We start from the raw sequence: 17,847 nt of genomic DNA on the forward strand, positions 1-17,847 counted from the left end.
GTTTAGCATGCTACCACAGGACCTCTGCTGCATGAACTAAAGGCATGGTGGTGATTAACATTGTTTATGCCACAAACCTTTTTCCTGTTTTTGTCCCTCTCACTTGTATAGCTCATGTAACTTTGTGCTCAAAACAATGCAAAGAAAACTACTATTTCTGGTAGCAATTGGGACATTATGCTGCCTGAAATTACATTCTGCAAATACAACTCAGGGCTTAAAAAACTAGGATTCACGGGTCAAAACTGTTCTTCTTTTTATAGTTATTAAGACCACATCAGTTCAAGAGTAGGATCAAAACTCTACTTGTATATATATGTATATAAAAAAAATCAAAATCCAGCAATAGTCAGATCATTAAAAATAGAACATTAAATATAATTTTAATTAGGGTTACTGTACCTGAGTAACTGAGTAACAAGTTCTTAGGCTAACATGCTATTTGACCTCTATCCATTAGAATTGTTTGTGAAGCTGTTGTTAACTCCCCAAACCTCTGAATCCAAACCCATACCGTTGTGTAAGAAATATAAACTCTAAACCGAGAAGGAATCAACAGTTCTTTCTGAGGTCAACAGCCTTCTGGATTATGGATAATACAATGCTTTAAATGAGCTACCAGAACCAACTTTCCTAGGAAACATTGCACTATACATGAACCTGAGTCTGGCCTTCAAACTACACCCATCAGACTTGATAATACTACTAACCGTTATGAAGTTTTTATAGCTTTCTTGGCTAAGCTGTCAGGGATTTGTAGATCCTTATGACTTTAACATGAGGTGCACAGAATACATACATGGCTTCAAGGTTATTTCCATGTCTTTGTTGTACCAAACACATGGGATTTCTTTTTTTTCCATGGGAGGAAGCTGAGTGATTTTACACCAGATTGTATTTTAGGAATCCATTTTTGGCAGGTTTTCATACATGTTTTGTTTGCCGTTTTCTCCGTCAGCACGAGTACGTTAGGTGTTGGCAGGTTTCCACTGCTGTCTAGTCTTGGGATTCATGCCTCAAATCCATGTACTCTATTGACTTCAACAAAGACTGTTAAGAGTGCATTTAGTATTCAACATAATTAGTCATTAAACATTTACCAGCGTTGTTTTAACTCTCACATGTATCATTTCTCTTTGAAGTATTTCATTGGAAAAATTAAAGAATCATTTAGAAATGCTAATTAGTTTTTTCCCTCACATTTGTTTACTCTGATTCAGTTGAAATTGTGTTTTTTTTCTGACCTGCAGGTTTTTTTTTCTTTCCTTTAAACAGTTATTAAAGAGAGAAAACATTGTAATGGTCCATTTTAATTGGTCTCCAGGGAGTAAGTTAGTAAAGCCTGCCCACCCTGAAGTTAAAAGAGTGTTTCATTGCAGTAATATTGTTTTTTTGTTGTTGGGTTTTTTTTCATGGAGCAGTTGTGAGAGCTCTACTTAGCACATTCAGGTTTGGAGATTGAATGTTATGTGCCAATGAACTCAAATTGTGTCCTCACTTTCCGCTGATAAAGTGTACTTTTGTGCAATGTTACTTCAGGCAACTTTTAGAGGAGAGCAGCGATTTCTATTATTTTGTTAAACTTTTCCCTTACCTTGATCTCCACTAGGGAAAAAACAAGTTGCAGGGGGAGAATGAAGCGGAGATGGGTGCTTGCGGCTTTTATGAGCAGAATTTTTCCTGTCTGAAAAGATATAATAAACAGGCATACAAGAGTTCAAATTCACTGTCACCATTTCCATTCATTTGCTATTTTATTAGTTGTAGTTGGACCTTCACTTGTATTGCAGCACCCCTGTTAAATGTCACAGCTGTGTTTGTACATCTTCAAATCATTGTTTGGGTTATTACAAAGGACTCGGGATCTATTTAGTGAGCGAGCAGTGACACTGAAATTCAACTGAGGACAATATTGTGCTCTGTTGATGGTCTGCCACTACAGCAATACAAAAAATGATTTGGTGAAGATTGTCCATTGTGTGCTCATCTCATTACGCTTGTTTCCTTTCAAATGGCAACAAATACAAAAGCCACGGATGTTAGCAGTTCAATGCTGGGAAATGGCTCTTGATGGTCCTCAAGTTAATTCTGCGGCAAAGGCCCATTGTCCTGATGCTGTCCATGAAAGGGTTACTTTGAGAGTCTATTCAGTGCAAGTGAAGGTTTTGCTCTGTCAATGCAAGAGAGTCATTGTTTCAATTATGTCCATGTAATTACATCTATAAATTGTTGTGTTTTTTTTTTGTGGGTGTATGTTTGTGTGTGTGTGTTTGTGCGATATGCCTCGTTGTGTGAAAAATATGAAAAGAAAAAAGATGGAAAAACCGAAATTATGTTCCATGTAATCAGCCTGGTGACAAGCTCGCAGCTCTGATCTCCACACTGACAGATAAGTCTGATAGGATGTTCTGTTACTGGCCAGAGTGGCAATTAGTCATTCCAGTACAGAGACAGAAAGGTGCGACTGTAAGCATGTGGCACTAGGAGTTCAGCGGAGCAGATTTCACCAGCGCGCAGACACAGGCATCAGTTGCAAATCCTCTTTATTCCCCCATAAATCCCCACGGCTGTGCACATCCTGTCAGGACGCCGGTGTGGGCATGTCAGCACTCCCCGATCGACCCGTGAGCAGAGCTGCGCTGGCGGTATGGACACCAGCTACATTACAGACATAATCAAATTCTACTTATTTCAAGTGTGAGGCTGCAAAGTCCGCTGTGATAACACTGTCTGTCATTTGGAGGGTTTTTTTTTTCCATTCCAAGCACCTTGTAGTATCATGAATGCATACATACTGGGCATGGATGGCCGCAGGGAATCACATTTTTGATCCTGGATGTGTTAGAGGAGTGAATAACTAATTTACACAGGACGTGGGAGGGATGATTGTAACAGCAATATGACAGTTGATACAGAAAATCTGTTCTTGTGGCGGTCTGAGGTCAGGGTCAGATACATATCAGCATTTCTGAAGTCTCCCTTTTCTCTCGTTTACCCAAATACTTTAACTGGACAAAATAACAAGTGTTACACAACTGCAGTCCAGAACCGCTCTTTATGGAGTTGTTGGCTCAAATGAAATAGGGGCCTGTAACACAAAGCCAGCTCAACATAGTCTGGCTCTCGTGGGGTTACCTGGCTTCACTGAGCCGAACATTGGCCGTCCTTGAAAATGAGTCTCTCACAAAGCTGGCAATCAGCTGGCTGTGTTAAAGCTGGATCAGTAAACCCAAAATTTTAGTATGGTCATGTGAAAGAGGCAGAGCTGTTTATAGTGATCAACATCATGACAACCATGGCATGAATGAAGTATTTCATGTGACATGACAGCAGAATGTGACATTTAACCAGGTGAAATGTGAGTAGTAAAAGGAGCTGTAGAAACATTAGAAATAATTTCCAAATATCAAAGGTAAGGTTTTAAATAAGTGCAGTGATATTACAGATTTCTTAAGCACACAGTTGTTGTTTTTTCTGACGATGAACAATCTATTCTGAATATCTAATGTACTTATAAATGTTAAAAGTAATGTCAGACTGAAGCCTGATCTGACTGGCAGGTTGCATTTATAATCATGGGGAATATCTAATTAAAGACAACAGAGGCTTTAGATTGTATTTCCAATTACCCTCACCCAGACTCCTCATTTATACTGAGCTGCAGTGATAGAGTACGAAAGTGCAAACATCAACAGTGTCAGGAAGCCTGACAGGAATTACAGAGACTATTTTTGCAATTAAAATTAAGATACGTTGTCATTATGTAATTATTTAGTGAGATAAACTACTCCTTTGTTTGTTAGGTGATTTAAAGCCAGTTACACAATAGCAAAACAGTTCCAGTAAAAAAAAAAAAAAAAAAAAAAATACATACAGTAGAGGAGGTTGGCATGTGTTGAGGCTAGTCCTCATTGCAGGCGGCCCCGGTTTGAATCCCGCATCGGGTGGCCCTTTCCTGCATGTCATTCCCTGTCTCTCTACCTCTCCATTTCCTGTCTCTCTCAACTGTACTATCCTCCTGAGACCCGGCGATGCATTTTTGTACACTGTAGTGCACATCATATTCAAGCCCATTTTTCTTGTACTATGCATGTCACCTTATTAAGTCCTGCTGTTCACTACAGAGGACAACTGGCCCTTTACAATGATATTTTGTGTGTGGGGGTGTGACCTTACAAACTTCCGGTGTGTCTCTTTTAAAAATGGCCAACATCTCAACAAGCACATTTTATGGGAAAGAGTAAATGTGAGAATGATACTGACAATTTTAAGTATTTTTAGTTCTATATGTTGATTGTTTATTATAATCTCAGCAACATTTAAGTGATTTTTCAGAACTGGATTGTTTACTTTTCATATGGAAAAAGCTAATTTTACTAATGTACACTGTAGTGGACATCGGGGCTCTGTAGCTATTTGTGTTTCGGTTACATTTTTTTCAGGGACAGCTTTTGACAGAGGCTGAGTGAATCATTGAGGGAGATTCAGAAATAGATTTATTGGAGGATGAGAGGCAAAGGAAAGATGATGACCCTGTAGGAGAGTGTAAAAGTTCAGATGAGGGAGATTCTTTGCAATTTGTTCTTTACCATCCCAACACTTAAAGGGATAGTATCATTTTTTTAAAGTGGGGTTGTATGATCTACAAAAAGCCCCTAAGTACTTTAATTGCAGTAGAAGTAACCAGTACCTAACCAACTCACGTATCCCTCCGCCCAGGGTTAGCGCCCGCCGATCAGCAGTTGGTTAGGTCCAAATAAAAACTGCGTTTTTCCTGCACTTTGAAGGGCTGGAAAAAATTATATTATAGCGAACAATGGAACTGTGTATTTTTTTTCAGGTAAAACTTCTTTTAGGCCGTGAAAATAGGCTGTTTCTTTGGGTCCATTCACAACACTGTATGTTGTAAATCTCTGGGCAGGGCTATGGGCTGGCGTTGCTAACGGGAGGAGTGCAGAGTCTTCTACTGCAATTAAAGTACTTAGGGGCTATTTGTAGATCATACAACCCCACTTTTAAAAAAATGATACTATCCCTTTAATTTATGTAAAAAAAAAAAACCTGAGTTAAGCTCACAGACAGATGCACAGCAACTGATGTGACTTTGTGGTACATGCACCTTTATTGTAATGATGTTTTTAGGCTACCGTTGATATACTGCTAGGAAATACTGAAACATTGTTTTATAAAGGGTCTCCTTTTGAACAATATTGTCCCTTCCCTTTTCAAACACAATATTATATTTATTATATTTTGTCAGGTATGAGTAAAGCCGATATTAAATTGTGTTCCATGTGATATTTAAAAAGGTCTAAAAGCTAACTGGGTGAACCCTGCAGACACCCCATTAGTTATTAAATGAATTAGGCAAGACTTTTTTCCCATGTGACAAAATTGATGCAGCAGACAGAGAGATCCTTATTAATATGGGTCAAGTCCAAAAAAATACTGTCATTTCAATTTCTCATAATACAACCAAAACTTTGCAATGCACTTAAATTGGTATTTATAAACACAGGATGTGCAGTGAATGTGTGCATCAATTTGACCATGCCAGTTTTCCAAAGTGATCCAAATTAGTTACAATGAAATGCAATTTTTCCATTTTCAAATGGAAATAATTGTGTTTGTGAGCTCAGCATAGTTTAGGCAGGCAATGTGTAAACAGTTTCAAACTATTTTTATTTGCAAACCAAATTCTGAATTCCTGTCTGGTTGCCTAATTAAACATATCTGGTTCCAATAAATTAAATACAGACTAAAATTTGTAAAACTTTACAGTTCGAGTTATTGTACAAAAATAAACTGATGCACATTTTTTTCCTCCCATCTCCTAACACTTTTTTTTTCATTTAGTGTAACTGATTCACTGAGTCACGAGTGTAGAGCTGTTGTGAATCTGCCCCCTGTGCATATTCACACACAAAAAACTAAATTTGAAAAATGATTATATTGGAGGTCACTCTTAAGCACATCTGGATAAAACAAATGTTGATCGGTTCCTCAGGTATTTCATTACATGTAGGTGCTTCTGCAATGTGTGGGGTTAGTGGTTAAAGTTAAAATAACAATAAGCAGCATATTGTTTTCAGGAAAGTTAACATATGTCATCCATCATACAAACTCAGTAATCAACAAGACATCTACAGTTTGTGTTAAAATTTGAAGCCTCCACACCCAATAATAGAGTCTGATATATCAGCCATGGTTATCTCTCTGTTCCAGAGACACAGAAAATATTATGTTTTCTCAAATGTGCCCCATGGCAAGTGACCTGTTGAAAATTATATTATATTACACTTTAGACCTCTGAATTTCATTGCATTATGAAACATTTCTAATAATCTCCCTATAATATAATGCACTCCCTTAGCAACACCATAAAATGAATGGAAATAAGCAAAAGTAATATTTATTGCATATATTGAATTGGAGACCATGTTTATGTGGCTGTCCTCTGTAACAAAACTGACAAACAGAAAACCAGTGTTCAGTGGTGTACTTGATATAGCCAACATGATATGCAACCAACCATGACAGTCGATACTGTGGGTGCTGTGGGATTTTTAGTTTGTCTGACATTTCTGTGATAGAGGCTCAGTGATTACTCTGGGCAGATTTGTCTACCTGTTAAAGCAACACTTAGCTACCTTTCTGGAAATGTTTAAGTTAAAATGCTTATTAAGCTGATGGAACACTAAAATGTAAAAGAAATCCACCAGGGATAGAAACTCATCATTATTACTCACCGTTCTCATATGGTTCAGAGAAAAGTCCGACCAATCATTCCATTCAGTCCTAATGCAATGATTGGACGAGCGACCTACTTACGTAACCGATCACGCACGTCTCTCCACCTCCAACCAGGAAATAAACTCTTTTGTAAAACAGACCGACAAAAGCAGGCCGCTGCTTCCACGTCCAGCCGCTCACACAGAGAAATCAGCTGGCAAAAGGAAAACTATTTTTAAAAAGCCACCACCAAGAGAGATCTTGTGGCGGCAAGAGCCAAAACTCGAGTCAACATTGGCTCTGCTTTCGAGTGATGGCTCGTTCCCCGTTTCACTTGCTTTCCTCTTCTGTTTACCATTATCTTGCCAACACACGCAGAAGGGGCGCATGGAGTTAAGGCAGGAGGAAGAGGTGGGTGGGACTTGGGTAGGGGTTGTTGATGTTAATTTTTTTCTAAGTGGTGTGTGAAATGCCAGAAAGGTATGAGTTGCTTAAAATAAAAACTCTCCCTCGCTGTGCAGAGACCCTGCATGTTTCCTCGCGGATGTGTCAAACGGAAGACAGTGTGGAGCAAGGTGAGGGCAGAAAGGTGTGGGGGTGGGGGGTGGAGGGGAAGAGACAGGATGGCCCACAGGCCATTTAGCACGCGCATGTTCATTAGCATGGAGCATGGGCCGTTCCCTTTCCTCTGGGAATGAGCTGTGCTTCCTGACATCCCCGATACAGTAAACAAACTGCGCCTTACACATCCACCACTTCACACATAGCAACACACAGCACTGACTTGCTCGCCGCAGACAAGTCCATTTTCAGAGAGCGCTCAAGTGAAACAAAAACTTTTCTCATTAATTAGCTTCATTGCAGTTCCACTTCTAAAATGTCCTCGCGCTAACTGAACGCAACTCAAATAAGGTGTTGTTCTTCTGCCGAGATATGAAATGTGTGTCACTAGACTCCTCAGCTCCGCTTATTATGCCCTCACAGTGTTGAGAAATTCTGCACTCTCTGCTCGTCTTTTATCAAAATCATTCAAGTTCAGAGCATGACTAGTGAGAGTGATGGAAAATTGAGCTGCTCTCTCATGCAGCAAAGAACAGTGCAGCCATTCCCTCACCAGCCACTCCTCCATCAGTCCAAATGTGTACAGATATAGACTATTGATAAATGCTTCTGAACTATTCTGAGACTGGAAATTTAAAGGCTTCGAATTTTTGCCTTGTTCGTCTGTGGTGCACGGATAAATCTGGCTAAATGCTATACAGTGATACTCTCTGACACCCGAGGCAACCACATATTCCTCTGCATGGGGACACAGCCTGCCAATTTATCTCCAAACTTGTGTCTATTTCTGATGATTGAGCGCTATAACTTCCAGAAATTGCCTCTTAAATCACAATGTATTTTACACTGTGTGAATGCTCACTGAAATTGCAAGAAGGTGCCCACTGTTTCATACTGAAATAACTGTCTTAGAACATTTTTTCAACATTGCTCACTCAAGAGGCTTGGACACCTATTTCAGCTATATGAAGCTCTGAAAACGTTCATATAATGAGCTGGGTTCAACTTACATCACCGCTGTTTTGAAGTTTTGAAAGAGTTCATGTTGTACACACACACTGTTTTTTAAATTAAAGGTTTAATTAAACATTTTAGGTAATTTATCATTGTTATCATATCTGTTTGAGGCTACAGCCAGTAACCAGTTAGCTTAGCTTCACACAAAGACTGTTGAAGACACGGACAGGGACATAAAACCTGTAGAACAAAATGTTTCACACTTTGGTTTTTGCACCACATTAAAAAACAATTAATTAATTTTGCCTTTTGGTTGATGTCTTTGGACACATTAAAATGTGAATCAAAATATTTCTTTAAATATAATATGCAAATGGGTTTTTGTGAATTAATTTTGGTTTCCACTTTGAATTGTTTCATGAACAATGGGATGATCGCACTGTGCATAAAGCTGGAACAGAAATTAGAGTGGAAAAATTCAACATTTTCTAGAAAAAGCCTTATTTGGGGGATTATAAAGCTAAATTATAGCCAGCAGTTTGCAGGATTTGTCAGTTAGTAGGAACTAAATGGTTTAACAGACTCTTTAGCTACAAATTGTGAAGCATTTACCTTCCTTCGTGGACCAACAACATTGTATCATCTGTTGTTTTTACTGGTACAACATAATTAACTTTTTTTCAAACGTTTTTTCAACTCCTGTTTGCAGTTGGGTCATGCTAAAACACTTTAAGAGAAAAAATAAACCAATTTATTCTATTTTGGCAGCCTAATGATTTAATAACCATAGAGCTTCCAGTGCGGTCTACCTCTGTGTGAAGGTATTAGCTTTGTGACTGGCTGAGAGGGTTTTCTGATCATGAAATTATTTACGGTTATTGTCCTGTTTTCAGACTCCAGAGCCGGCGAGGGGGCACCGCAGAAAATTGACCATGCTGTCATCGGAGGAGTGGTTGCCGTGGTGATGTTTGCCATCCTCTGTGCACTCATTGTTCTTGGTCGATACTTTGCCAGACACAAAGGTAAAGCACCGGCAGTGCAATCATACTTGATCATGAACACATCTCAGAGTTCAAGTGTTTTTTGTTGCAAGTGGAGTGCAATAGGATTGAAGTGCACAAGAGGATGAGGAGGTGCAGGAGGTGTGTTGGATAATTTGTCTGTACTCGTTTGCAGGAACTTACTTCACACACGAAGCCAAAGGGGCGGACGACGCAGCCGATGCCGACACGGCCATCATCAATGCAGAGGGGGGACACAACAACACAGATGAGAAGAAGGAGTATTATATCTAAACTGGACAGGCCAGGAGAGACGGGTGGGAAAGCTGCTGGTGGTTGTGGTGCTGTAGCTGTGGGAGCATTATGTCTAACTCTGATTGGTTACAAGGCGGCTTGAGGGCAGAGAGGGCGAGATTTAAAGAGGAAGAGAAGACAGAAATGAGGGAAAAAATGGTATGTACGACTGCCGTGACCAAGTGGTAATAAGAGGCGTTGCTGAGTCTCCTATCCGACCCTTCCTGGACTGCTGGGGCCTATTCTGTACAGTTCAGTTATTTTACAGACAATTTTGTGCCTTGTTCTATATCTTTTGTTTATTTCGTTGTCTATGTGTGCTGCAGCTAGCTTTTAGCTCATGTACCCAGATCGGAGGAGCCAGCTCATCCACACCTTTTTTTTTTTTGAGTAATCTCCAGAGTTCAGTTACTGGAGTGTGACAGTGTCGACACATTTCTCCTCAATGGGTCAAACACCAACAGTCCCTGCTAATACACCACCCCCTCAAAATACGTGCAGGTCTGATTGGTTTTCACATTTATCAGCTCAGATTTCCCAGCGCCCCTTCGAGGTCACTGTGTTGATTGCTAACGTAACAGTTGTGAATAATCTTGCTCACAATAGAATGTATTTGTTCCTGAAAGTGAAGTAGGAGTGCTGTTAAGTATCATTTCACACCAGACCGTAAAGTAAAACTGGTCCCTTGTTGGTTTCAAGACAACATCTGACTAGATGTGAGGTCGGTTTAGCGTTTGTTTAGGGTATTGTGGAGTACAGTCTAAGACATCCTATCCTAACAACTGTAATGTGCCATGATATGGAGTTAAACTTTCTATAGAGAAAACCTAAACTGTTTATTCATTTTAAAGCTCTGTATCAGGATTTTCTGCTGATTCACAGGAACAGTTAGTTAATAGCAGATAGTATTTAGTGTCATCTGCTTTCTTTCCTTTTTGTTTAACATTAGCTGAACATTTGGTTCTGAAAAAAAAAAAACTTAAAAAAAAGGAGTTGTTTGCTGTTTTTGGGAACATGCCGATTCACCTTCTTGTTGAGATGAACATGAGGACATTGATGCCACTGTGTGATAGATATGATGCTGCAGCTAGCAGGTTAGCATGGCTTAGCATGAGAGCTGGAAGAACAGCTAGCCCAGCTTTGTCCAAATGGTAAAAAATAAATACAGCAAACTCCATAAAGCTACAACGTGAAGTTCTTACATTTGGGTTTTTGTACAAGTTGAACAAACAGGCTAAAACATGTTAATTAGTCAGCTTAGTCGTGCACTAATAGATGGATCTGTTACATTTGGACAGCATCAGACTAGTCATTCCCAGCCTTTGTGCTAAGTTAAGCTAACCATCTGGTGGCTGTAGCTTCTTATTTATCATACAAACATGAGTGGTATCAATCTTCTCGCTTTTTTCCGAAAATGTTTAACCATTTCTTCAAAAACATTGCCTGATAGATTTATGCTTAGTTTCAGTGGCTTTCATCACTTTTCTCTCTCCCTCTTTTTTTTTTTGAATAGAAGGACCAAAAAACATGGCAGAAAATGTTGCTCTAATAATTAGAGCCAAAAGTATTTCCTCTCTGTTGCCAGATATTATGTTGACTGTAGGGTCAGACACTCTGCAGTCCCTAAAAGTGACCGGTCCTGCTACATTGATCATCAATCTTATTAAAATGTGCTATTTGTTAGATATTGGTACAGACTGCTGTGCGTGCTTTTGGTTTAAAAACAATTTGTTTTTCACATTTTCATACCACCCACTTGGTCGACCTTAGACCAAATATAATCATTATGCTTGTGTGCATATATAGAGTGAAAATTATTTACAGCAATGGCTCAAAGTCCACTTTGCAGAGTGTTCCTCTGTAAATAATTGATTTGTACCTGATAATACAGCATATTGAGCATTTAACTGGAAATGTTACAAGGACTTCGGTTTATTTTATTTTTCAAGGTTTTAACTTTTTATTTGCTTGTATTGTGCTGAAGGGAGGAAAGAATGTCACACATTCAATGGCAGTTTCCTTTCAATGAAAAAAAGAAAAAGAAAAAAAAAATCACATTTTCTGGTTAAGAAATCCTTGCTCCACGGACTTTTTCTTGCCCTTGCCCACACCCAGGTAAAACGACATTCAATCACTGCTAACATGAATCAGTTATATTTTCTTGCTGTCTGTAAAGATATTTTACCTTTGGGCTGCAAATCTTTGATAACTTGTAACGGCTCTTGGCCTTACAAGTTATCAAAGATTTGCGTAGAGCTTGAGATTTGGTTTGGGAAAGATCACTTTCTTTCTGTCATCCAACAGCCTCAAACCTTCACAGAGAAGCCGTCTACTGTTACAAATTTCTCTCTTTTTTCTTTTCTTTTTTTTTCCTTCACAAAATCGAATCAGAAGATCCTGTGCTTGCAGACAGAGAGGCAGTGTGCATACCTTTCACACCTCATCCCTCTGACTCTGTCACAGCTAGAAGAGTAAAACCTGTTTGGTAATTAGGAAGCGATTTGAATTGTAATGCCTGAATTAGGAAAAAAAAAAAACTGTACAGTAAATGTATTGAAAAAAGGATAACCACTGCCTTAAACCCACCTCTTGATACTTATCATTATAAAGGACAAGACTGAAGGACTTAATTTAGTGCCTTCTTTGATTTTGAGGCATATGGTTAGTATCGTACAGTATCCTCATGTACACACTTGCGGTGTACCTTGTACATTTCTGTTCTTTCTTACAGGGCCAGTACTCATTCACATTGTCTATGTACACACACCATAGACCTCTATCAAAAATACGACATGGAAAATAAAATAAACTGGTATGAGTTTGATGTTTAAAAAACAAAAACAAAAAAAACAAGTGTTTCTTTGTTTACCAGGGTGGTGTGGCAGCTTCCACTTACTCGGATGTCGTATGTCAGGATGTAGTATATTATCTTGATTAGTGATCACAAAAACATCTTCAATTTGATCCTAATTGTTTTCCATGCTTCACTTCATTTGTTATTTACTTGGATATCCTCAAGGACAAGGCTCACTATAGTATTATCAGAGAGGAACACAGTACTAAAAGCTATACGAAGCTATGATAAAAGTACATTTTTGTGGATTTTAGAGTTTTGGTGTCATGGAAACAGTCATGTGCATGACAAATTTTATTTTAGGGATTGATATTTATCTTTAATGGTTATGAAGTGACTGCTGCTTTTAATCGAGTAACATTCAAAGATTGTCAGAAGCATCATTCTAATCCAACTTTTGATTTTATTTTATTTTTAATACTTGATATTTAGTATGTTTTTTTTAGTTTGTTTTCACTCTCTCAGGTTCATGAGTGTTAATAGTTGTGTTTTTTGCATCTCAGGTAGAATGCAAATTTAAGGCCCCAAGTATATACTGTAGTACCACAGCTATTGGAAAAGTGAAGAAATCACAAGATGTACATGTTTTTCTCAGTTGTACATGTTTATGTGTTCTTAATATGGTGCACTGTTACAGTAAACGTTAAACATTATTTTGCATAGACCTAGTTCACAAAGAAAGAAAACTAGATTTGTTAAGCAAACGAAAATTATGTACAGTCAGTGTCAACAAATCACGATGATGTTCATAAATCTTCTTCCTCTTCCACTGTAACACTTTGCTCATCCAGTATTGGTTCTTTAGTAATTATAGGATGTGACCACAGCCAGACGAGCATCTGTTTGCATCCATTCGATTCACGCATAAAGTTTCATAGATGAAAAGATGGCGTATTTACTGTGACATGAAGTTTTATGAATGATCTGTAACATGTCTTGGATATTTGGATGAAACTCATGTTTCAGCCTGGGAGGGGAGGGAGGGGAGGGAGGCGAGGGAGAGGGGGGGAGGGGGAGGGTTGGTTGTTTTATTACCCCCAGCTGGTTGTTTTTGTTGTTGAATCTTAAATTTCTCTCTGTACCCAGGCGACATTTTTCTTTTGTGTAGTGAAGAGGATGTTTCTCATATGACCATGCATATTTTGTATTGGTTAACATTTTTACAAAATAAAAAAAAAAATCAGAAGAGTACTTGTCTTAATAAAAAGATATCAATGTTTAAAGTGGTGTGCTGTGGTGACTTGATCAAAAACGTAGTTTCACTTTGTAGTGCTGTTCCGCTTGAGAAGGGCAGAACTTATTAATTCGTATTTGTTGTCAGATCCACTCGGCTCGCTCAACGTGCTGCATACATTAGCTGAATTGAACCTGTTCACTCCAACCTTAGCTGCTGATACTTGTCAAACTCACAAAGAAGAAAGAATCTTGAGATATGAGGCAAAATACTGTACTGATGTAGATGTGATGTGGGTGAGAAGCAGCAGCAGCAGCAGCAGCAGCAGCAGCAGCAGCAATAATCTGAGCTCCCATCGGTGACTGACACATACTGTGGTAAAGATGGAGGTAAGAAATGTTTTAAATGACATAATGACTGACACCGACAGGCTTGGGGGCCCCAGTTAAGGTTTTCTGGCTGAACATGTGGATGTTAGTGATTTGACAAATTGATAGGCATTTCGAGGAACAAGACCTAATTCATAACCATAAGCTATTCTGTCATCATAATTCTGTCAGTGCCACCATTTCCCATTACTTTAAGTGATCCATCCCAGGTAAAGGTCAATAACATTATTCAAACTTTAATGGGAATAGTTTAACCTTAGAAACCAGCCACTTTTCTCCCTCACTCATACAATCACTGAAATGTAATGCTTCCCTCCAGCATGTTTTTTTTTTAAGCATGACAGATTATGGGATATTCTCTGAATTTATTAATTTTTCAAGGTTGCACTCTTGAAACTAAGCATCTGAATTGAAATCTGGCGTGAGCTTTCACTGTTAGTTCTCAGTGCACCCTGAACGTAGAAGGGTGATGTTTCAGTTAGACGCTACTAATTCCATTTAAATGTTCAATTTTAATTTGGAATGACATGTTTAAGTGTAATTAGCACAATGGGGAAATTGAGAGTGAACGAATGTCTGAGCATGGCTTGTTTAGTTGGCTAATTGATTGATTGAGATTGATGGCATGTAGCACTTGGCTTGGCGGAGGTATAATTAAATGATGTGGGAATAAATAGTGGGTGAACAACAGCAAACGCAACTGGCTCTGTCTGCACACCTATCTCCCTGTTTGTCGTCCCTGTTTAGTACAAATAGTGGAGGACCTGCATAATTCCTATTGACTTATCTATTGGCTGCTTCAGTTGTTAACAGGACGACAAATTCCTCCAGTATGTCCCTTTCAAACAACATTTCTATTCCTTACAGATCAGCTCAAGGGCTTTTAGCTCTTGTTTTTTTTTTCTTTCAGAAGACTTGGACATTTTTCTATGCAAGATAAAACAGCCTCTGCCTGAAAATAAAAACAGCATGATCACAGAGTTTCACTTCACAGAACTCTTTGAAAGGTCACAATATAACAACTTTTATGTAAAATTGATTAAAACAGCACATTACTACGTTTACTGGACCATCACAATACTGTGTTTCATCAGAAAAAAAGAGACCGCAATGGTAAGTTTCTCAAAGAAAATGACATGTATCTGAAATGATGTGACATTTGCTCATGTTTCTAGTACAGCCTCTTTTTTTTTTGTTATCGAGAGAGGGTTAGGGTTGGACCTCTCTGGGTGATTTGACTGCAAAACCTCTTGAACATCTGGCTCATAAGTTTCAGAGAAACAATAAAAACAAAGGTTAGCAGCAACCTCAGCTGTGAAACTGCTTTATTTAGTGTTTTTAAAGCTGTATGATTCCCTGAACACTGAAGGCATCCAAACCAGGAGACGCCTGGTGTAATGTTTTAAAATTGTTTTGAAGTTACATAATGTGTGTTTAAGTAGAATACAAGCTTTCCAACAAGTGTTGTACTGTAAATCTAAGGATGTACAGATGTCCACCCCAAATGTCTGATAGTGAGGACACATATCAGCATTTTGCATGCAATGTGGCAACAGTGGTGAGGACGCTAGGAGCTCTGTTGCTGGTGGCAGGGAAGCTAGTCCTGAGACCCCGAGCAGCTCTCCTGCTGTTACAGCTACAAAGAAAATCCAACAAAAACTAATTGCAATATACTGCAAGAGAAGATAAAATGCAGGGACAAAAAGCATCAAAAATGAACCCAGTGCAACAAAGCCAAACCATGCCAATCTGCCTATGATGCCAAGTCGTTTTCCATGAAATGAATGAGCTACAGAAGAACCTGAATAAATGAGTGGAGAAAAGTAACGAATGTAGATCCTTCCACACAGGCACCCGTGGTGCAATAAAACAATTAACATCCAATCATCCCGAGAGTGCTGAGTAGGCTCAGCTGATTTTGATTTTGTCTTGAGATAGCAAGAGGAACAGATTTACATGACTTTCAGAAGGAAAACCTTGTTACAAGGTTCTGGCTCGTGGTGGTCCAGCACCAAGACACCTAATGTTGGCTTTCTTTTAATTTGTCACCCATCTGTAGTTGTTTCAAACAATGATGAAGGACAAGCACCTGAAGCCTGTGATAACCACAACACAATTATCTCTGACTGCTACAGTATGACCTAGAGAAATCTGCATTAATTAAAGCACACACATCCAGCCTGTTAATCCTGTATGAAAGTGTCAGGGAGAAGAGACTTGTGTTTGTGAGGTGATTAACTCCAAACCTGAAAGATGCTGTGAACAGCACTATGGGCTCTAATGTCAGTGATGTTGCTGCTTGATGTTTAATAGTCCGATATTTAATCAGAGATTGATGTTTACCAGAGGGAGAAAATGTGCTGGATGTTGATGTGGAAGTTTTAGGTGTGATTAATTAGAAAAAGCTATGGAAAAAATCCTTCCTCTCAAAAAAAAAAGGTTAAGTGTCTCAGACAGGAAATCTGTAATTATCTGCTGAGCCTAAGCTTCAAGCAGCATCCTCTGAAGTTCCCTCATCCAAATCTCAAGGTGACTCTTTTCTGCAGAAGCAAGAAGTTTTCTTTTCCCAAATTTACATTGATGTTCCACTTCATAGCCACCGCCCAGATACAATGAGCAAGGCAAACATTTCCCACTCTTCTTTATCTCAATCCTTTATTCTGCCACATCTGCATGTAATCGTTCTATCATATTTAACATTGTTGATGCATAATTAATTTTCATTTATAGTCTTTTCAATTTGAAACACTTAAATAGCTGTTTGTGATTATCTTTTAGAGATAGGTCTAAAAATGCTGTTGTTGCACTACAAGTTTATTTAGTCATCCAGCTTCTTTCAGATACACTGAAACACCTCTATGGATGTTGTTGTTTTTTCCACTCATGTTTTGTGTGTGTTTCTGGTGTCAGCATATGAAAGTGTTCTATTTTTGTGGGACAGCCTGTTAGTGTCTAAAAAATGTCTGCGCACAGCCTTGAAGTCAGTCACAGGGAGCTTTAGTGAGCCAGTGAGTTGCTGAAGGAACACTGCCATCTCAATAATTTATCAGTCTGAGTCTGTTTTCACTTATTAAATTAATTAGTTAGGTAATTAAAAGTTACATTTTTAATTAAATTAGCATTGAATTCAACCACAGGGCCTTCACCTGGAAAGAAAGGCATCATGGGATGAAGCTCATCAGCTTGAACTTAAATTCAATTCCATTTGGGAAGATGTGGATAAGTTGAAAAATGAATTATCTGTTTCATGCTCTGTAACCTCTGCAGTCATTCTCTTTTGAAATACGAATTGCAGATAGCGACACACTATTGCTTTACAAAAAAGGTTTGACGGCCCTTAACTAAGCTGTATAACAGATTTTAAAACCTTATGAGAACTAATAATAATTTACACAGTCCAAGGCCTCTGCACTCTTTGTTCAGTTATAGTACATTCTGGTAATATATACCAGGATCAAATTGTTTTTTTGTTTTTTTGTATTTTAGTAAGTTTTGAGTCTCTTGTATTACCAACGTTAACACACACACAAAGGGAAAAGAAGAACACCACTGAAAGTCAATCAAAGGCTTTAGAGCAGGATGACTTTTGTTACTCAACATTAGGATTTAACTGTCTCTCATTCATTTAGATTTAAAAAAAAAAAAACCCTATCCCTAATTGTGAAAAAAAATGCCAGAAAACAGGAAAAAGACATGGCACAGTCAGTGTAAAAGCAGAAAGCAGTAATTGTACAGACAGAGTAAACTAAGAAAATATGCCACTTAAAGGGACAACGAGGAGTTTTGGAAAAGCGAGGTGTTTTCACATTACAGTTATGAGCCTCTGCGTGCACCGTAAAATCATGTTTTCATTCATCAAGAAATAAAGTCAGAGGTTCAAAGAGG

General features: G+C 38.5%; 1 protein-coding gene across 4 annotated transcripts in view; it reads left to right on the forward strand.

Annotated features, from left to right (window-relative positions):
- The window catches only part of cadm1b (cell adhesion molecule 1b), a 171,573-nt gene extending 157,951 nt beyond the window's left edge, over positions 1-13,622 (forward strand). For 3 of the 4 annotated variants that reach the window (XM_085796199.1, XM_085796200.1, XM_085796201.1), the window contains 2 exons: positions 9,144-9,272; positions 9,427-9,679. In XM_085796199.1, the coding sequence (XP_085652325.1) occupies positions 9,144-9,272; positions 9,427-9,545 (248 nt within the window). In that variant the 3' untranslated portion in view covers positions 9,546-9,679. Of the gene's footprint in view, positions 1-9,143; positions 9,273-9,426 lie in introns of all 4 variants that reach the window. The other variant, XM_085796198.1, reaches the window with a different exon arrangement.
- The last annotated feature ends 4,225 nt before the right edge of the window (positions 13,623-17,847 follow it).

This window comes from Trachurus japonicus, chromosome 13, assembly GCF_045865225.1.
Source record: "Trachurus japonicus isolate A0001 chromosome 13, Traja_1.0".
In the NCBI taxonomy this organism is placed as follows: Eukaryota; Metazoa; Chordata; class Actinopteri; order Carangiformes; family Carangidae; genus Trachurus; species Trachurus japonicus.